The sequence below is a fragment of the Stylophora pistillata genome, chromosome 8, assembly GCF_964205215.1.
Source record: "Stylophora pistillata chromosome 8, jaStyPist1.2, whole genome shotgun sequence".
Taxonomy (NCBI): Eukaryota; Metazoa; Cnidaria; class Anthozoa; order Scleractinia; family Pocilloporidae; genus Stylophora; species Stylophora pistillata.
In genome coordinates this window covers 10,889,540-10,895,613 of record NC_142526.1, presented here as the reverse complement: position 1 = coordinate 10,895,613, position 6,074 = coordinate 10,889,540, and the positions used below count along the sequence as shown (strand labels likewise).

Here is a 6,074-nt window from a genome sequence, read left to right as displayed (position 1 = left end):
CTACAGGCAGGTCCAAAGTGCCATTAATGTAAATGGTCATCTGACACCGTTTTTCGGTCTCTCGCGAGGTGTCCGGCAGGGGTGTCCCCTGTCTCCTCTGTTGTACGTTTTGGTTTCGGAGGTCCTTGCCTGTAGTATTCGCTCCAACCCCCGTATCGTTGGCCTTTCCCTCCCGGGGTGTCCCCCACTATCCCCCATATCTCAGTATGCTGACGACACGTCGTTAATTTTAACATCCGACGATGGGATCAAAGCTGCTCTGGAAGTTTATCATCAGTATGAGCGGGCGTCCGGGTCAAAGATCAATCTCGGAAAGTCCAAGGGCCTTTGGTTGGGCGGCTGGCGGGGCCGTACGGACTCCCCCGTCCCTTTCGATTGGACACCTTCGAAACTCAAGGTCCTTGGAGTGTTTATCGGTCCTGGTAACCTGGAAGAGGATAATTGGCGCCCGCGCATTTCTGCGGTGGACCATGTTCTCAAATCCTGGCGTTCACGTGTTCTGACCTTTCGCGGCAAGGCTCTCGTTATTAATGCTCTCGCCCTCTCCCGGGTCTGGTATGTGGCGTCACTCATCCACATGCCGGCTTGGGTGGAGACGGAGCTTACTCGACTTGTGTTTTCATTCTTTTGGTCTGGCAAGCGGGAGCTCGTCGCCCGCGCTGCAGTAGTGCAGCCAGCTCTTTTTGGTGGTTTTTCAGTGGTCAGTGTTCGCTTCAAGGTGTGGGCTCTTCTGGGTCAATGGGTGAGGAGGTTTGCCTCCTCTCCCTCCAGTTGGGTCTCACTGATGTCGTTTTGGTTTCAGTCTGTCCTTGGTGTCTCTCCTCTCGTTGCGTTTTCTCGCCCTTTTTCTGTTGACTCTAGAGCCTTGCCACCATTCTACCAGTCTCTGATCCTAGCGTGGCGGAAACTTGATGGGTCTTTTGCCACGTCCAGGGATTGCCTTGTTTATGCTTCTTCGTCTCCTTTGGTCTGTTCCCCTGTTGTCAGCATGTCTTCTAAGTCATGCTATTTGTATCTCCTTTCTGAGAACATGGTCCAGCCCCGTTGTGTGTACAAGTATGAACTTCAATTCCCTAATCTTGATTGGCCTGCCACGTGGCGTACCCTGTCTATGTTCGACCTGGATCGTCGTGTCACCGACCTTAACTGGAAGATTGCGCATGGCGTTCTGTACACCGCTCGGCGCCTCTCTCTTTTTGGTTTGTCGGTTTCTCCGTTCTGTTTTTGCGGTCCCCAGGTTGAGTCACTTGAGCATCTGTTTTACTATTGTCCGCTTGCTCAGAGTGTTCTCTCCTGGGTCCAGTCTTTGTTGTTCGTTTTCTCCCCTATGAGTCCTGTCATTCTTTTACGTCATGTTCTTTTCGGGTTTAAGACGAGTGAATTGATTTCTGTCCCTTGGGGTTTCGTCTACCTTCTTAATGTTTCTAAGTACTGTATTTGGTTGTGTAGGAACGATTACCGGTTCCGTAATGTTCGTCCTGGTGCCGTTGCGGTGATTGCGTCCATTAAAGCCCGCTTGAAGTTTTACCTACCTCTAGCCTTCAGGCGGTGCAAATCTAGCAGACGTCGTCGCTTCTTCCACAGAAAGTGGTGCGCTCGTGGCGTTATTGCTTCTGTCTCAGGCAACTCTCTGGTCTTCAATCTTTAGTTCTCCCCCTTCTCCCCCGTGTGTTCCTGTGTCCGTCATGTTGCCTTTTGTGCTGGGTCTCCTTCATTGGTGTACTGCACAGGGGTTTTGTTCCGTTTCAGTCCTGTTGTGTCTGTCATGTAGCCACTTGTGCTGGGTCTCCTTCATTGGTGTACTGCACAGTGGTTCTGTTCTATTCATGTTTTGTCCATGTTTTTGTTTGCTTTTGTCCCTACTGTGGTAGGTAAGTGTGTCAGCGGGTATGCGTGAGTGTGGTATTTTGGTGCTTTGACTAACCATTATCACTAATCTGAGCATGGGAGTTTAATCTTTGAAAGTGTGTGATTAACCTGGGAGGTGGGGTTCGATCCCCCAGCGAGTTTGGTGTCCTGGTGGGCCCTCCGTTTATGGCGGTCCCAACCCTCAAGCCCTTGCACTCTGGCGGCGGGTTTGGATTAGACATTTAGGTCGGCAGGCATTGCACCGCCCTCACGGGAGCCTGGCCGTCCGCCTTAAACATAAAAAAACTGCACTGATGAGGCCCAGAAGGCCGAAACAGTAAAAGCTTCTCGGCCTCTTGGGTAAGGTTAAAAGGCTTATGAAAAGTTTATTTTTCTTGCTTTTGCAGCAATTGGTCAATATGGACAGCCAGGAAAGTGAAAATATCAGCCAGTTTACTACCGATAACACGACAGCGAATCCAGGAGACGCCGTAGACGCAAGCGCGGTAGAAGGTTCACAGTCCTGGGACGCAGACGTGGAAATCGAAATCCCTGAGGTACTGAAAAATCTGGAAAATAAGGGTGTGAAATTTAAGGCCGTGCCTTTTTTGAATGCTCCTAGTCAAAGTAAAATCACGAAGGATCGCTCCATTTATTTTAGCGTTGATACAATCGTCACATCGCAAATAATTCTCGAGGCTTTTGACGCGGCAGAAATCGATATTGACGCTATCACCGGAATCCAGAGAAAGGCGTCCAATAGATCTTGGATCGTGACTTTCAAGAGCCGTGCAGCTAAAGAAGCCGCTCTTGAAACACCTTTTGTCGTGATTGCCGGTCTCAAAGTGTTCTTGGGCGACTGCGAAAATCGTTTGGTCCTCGTCAAGGTCCATGAAGCCCCCGCTGAACTACCCGAAACTGCCGTGATTGGCCGACTCAGCCACTACGGTCGTGTCCTTTCATTTCGGCGCGACAAAATTGCACAACATATCGAGAATGGAGTAAGAACGGCTCGAATGGCGCTACATCGAACTATCCCTGCCAACATCAACATAGCTGGTGAACCTATTAAAATATGGTACCCAAATCAGCCAAAAGCTTGCCGGAATTGTGGAGCTACTGACCACATGGCCAAAGACTGCTCTGCAGTCCGTTGTTTTAATTGTGAATGCCCTGGGCATCGAGCTCAAGAATGTAAAGACTCGCCAAGATGTTCCGTTTGTTTAGCGGACAACCATTCCATGCCTCAATGCCCCTTCCTACTCTTCAGCGCGAACGTCGATAATGAGCCAACGCCACCTAAAACTGAAGAGGAAAAGACACAAGAGCGAGCCCAGCGCGTCAAGGAAAGAGAAGAAAGGCAGAAAAAACTACAACAACAGAGAGAACAACAGCGACAACAAGAAGAACAACAGAAATTACTAGAAAAGCAGAAACAACAAGAACAACAGAAACAACAAGATCAAGAGAAACAACGAGAACAACAACGCGACGAAGGTAGAAGAGAACGACCAAGAGAACGAAGAGACGAGCGAGGGAGGGACGATCGAGAAGAACGAAGAGATGACCGGAGAGACGACAGAAGAGAGAGAGATAGAAACGATCGAGATTATTATCGCGGCCGCGATGACCGCGATAGATCTTCCCGCCGTGACTACTCTGGCTCAGAAACTGATGATGATGGATGGCAGAGAGCTAAACCTAGGAGAAGGCGGTACAGATATTAATTTTTTATTTATATTCAATGAGTAAGCTTAAAATAATTTCTCTAAATGTGCGAGGACTCGGGTCCTCCAGTAAAAGTCGAAAATTATTCAAGAATTAAAGTATTCAAACTGTGACATAATTCTTTTACAAGAAACACATGTCTCATGCAAAAAACAAGCGGAGAAATTCGAAATACTCTGGCGCGGCAAATGTCTGTGGTCCTTCGGGACTGGCAGGTCTGCCTGTGTTGCCATCTTCTTTTTTCTAAACTTCCCAGGAAAAATTATCCGTTTTTTGACCGATTCCGACGGAAGAATATTGAGCTTACTCATTGACTACTATAATTCTAAACTAAATTTAGTAAACATTTACTCTCCCAATGCTATTTCGGATCGTAAAAGTTTTTTCTTTTGTCTGCACAATTACTTTCTCCCCCAAGGGGATCTAGTGATCGGGGGAGACTTTAATTGTGTAGACAATGTCCTGGATAAATTAAATTGTTCCGCCATCCCATTGTCTGATCAAAAACTTCTCCGATCCCTTTGTGCTGACTTCTCACTTACAGACATTTGGCGCGAAAACAACCCGCGCAAAGTAACTTTCACCTGGTCTAACAAAGACCATACCCAGGCATCTAGAATTGACCACTTTCTCGTCGCTAAATGCTTAACCCTAGCAACGAAGTGTAATATTCTTCCATGCGTATACGCACTATCCGATCATGACTTTGTAAAAATTGAACTAACGACTAACCCTTCTAATCACTGTCCTGGAATTCGGAAGTTCAACAGCTCTTTACTCTCAGATGTAGAATTTAAAAACATTATGTCAAAATCGATTAACAACTTTAAGCTTAAAATCCCCGAATTCGCCTCCCTTCGCGAATGGCGGGATGCTCTAAAAATTGAAATCCGCAAAACAAGTATTTCATACTGTATCCGTAAACAGAGAACAGCAAATGCCAAAAGAATCCTAATTACTAAGCAATTAACCCGTGCTAAAAATGCTTTACATTCTAATCGCTTAAATAACCCAGGTGTAATTACCGATTTGGAAAGCCAATTGTCCTCTCTAATCTCGAAAGAAGCCGAAGGAGCTAAAGTCCGCTCCCGAGCACAATGGTTCGAAGAAGGCGAGAAACCAACACGCTATTTCTTCCGTCTGGAGAAAAAACGAGGTGACACGAATAGTTTTGAATCTTTCTTTGACGAGAACGGTGTTCTCAGAAACTCACAAAATGATCTTGAAAAAATTCTAACCAATTTCTACAAGAATTTATTCACCAAAGATCCTCTTGATATGCGAACTCAAACTGAAATAATTGATGACCTCGAATTTTCACTGACTGATTTTGAGCGCAATCTATGTGAAGGCCCTTTTTCCAATGATGAATTACTCACTGCATTGGAAGGCCTTCAGACCGGCAAATCACCCGGTTCTGATGGTCTGCCAAGAGAATTTTACTCGTGTTTTTGGAACGATTTGAGCGAATCTCTCCTTTCTGTTTTGAACGAGGCCTTTCTTGCTGGCTCCCTCGCGGATAGCCAGTATGAGGGCCTCCTACGACTCATCTACAAAAAAGATGATCGACGCCTCGCGAAAAATTGGCGCCCAATTTCCTTGTTAAACACTGACTACAAGTTAGCATCTAAAATCATCACTGAACGATTGAAAAAGTCATGAACTCCATCGTGCATTCAGACCAAACGTGCGGTGTGGTCGGCCGCACTATCTTCTCAAATTTGGCCTTACTTCTTGATGCCCTTGACATGATTGACAAAACAAATGAACCAGGTATTCTCATTTCCTTAGATCAAGAAAAAGCTTTTGACCGAGTTAACTACGAATTGATGATGAGAGTATTGCATAAATTCGGTTGCGGCCCCTCCTTTTGTGGGTGGGTCAAACTATTTTATTCTAAAGCCTTCTCTAGAATCATTGTTAATGGCTCCGTGTCCCCCCCTGTCCACTTACGGAGAGGGGTGAGACAGGGATGCCCATTATCTCCTCTCCTTTATGTGCTAGTTTCAGAAGTATTATCAACGCACATCCGTAATTGTAAAGATATTGAAGGTTTCCTGCTCCCCGGAGTAGGTGGCCTTCAATATAAAATATCCCAGTACGCTGACGATGCCACTTGCATCTTAAAATCCGAAAGATCTCTTTCTTCACTTCTCCGAGTCGTATCAAAATTTGAACAAGGATGTGGCGCTAAACGAAACACGTCCAAATCTGAAGCAATGTGGTTAGGAAAATGGCGAACTAGAATTGAATCTCCCTATGGCCTCAAATGGGTCACTAAAATGAGAGTGCTTGGTGTTTACTTCTCAAACGGCCTCGTCAATGTCGACGACGACAATTGGCGGGCCAAATTAGACAAACTAAATTCGATTCTAAATCTTTGGAAACAAAGAGACCTTTCTTTTATCGGTAGGACCTTAATTGTAAATACTTTAGGCGCAAGCCGTTTATGGCACGTTGCTAAAGTCATCCCCCCACCCCGTTGGGTGCAAGATAGA

The 6,074-nt window shown here is 46.1% G+C and overlaps 1 protein-coding gene across 1 annotated transcript; it reads left to right on the top strand.

Annotated features, from left to right (window-relative positions):
• Positions 1-2,153: 2,153 nt before the first annotated feature.
• LOC148724941 (uncharacterized) lies at positions 2,154-3,651 on the top strand. Its single transcript, XM_088730740.1, has one exon. The coding sequence runs from the start codon at positions 2,226-2,228 to the stop codon at positions 3,573-3,575; it is 1,350 nt and encodes a 449-aa protein (XP_088586866.1). The 5' UTR covers positions 2,154-2,225; the 3' UTR covers positions 3,576-3,651.
• Positions 3,652-6,074: the final 2,423 nt, after the last annotated feature.

Coding starts and splice junctions, on each gene's coding strand:
- LOC148724941 (XM_088730740.1), top strand. CDS start 2,226: ATGAAAAGTTTATTTTTCTTGCTTTTGCAGCAATTGGTCAATATGGAC.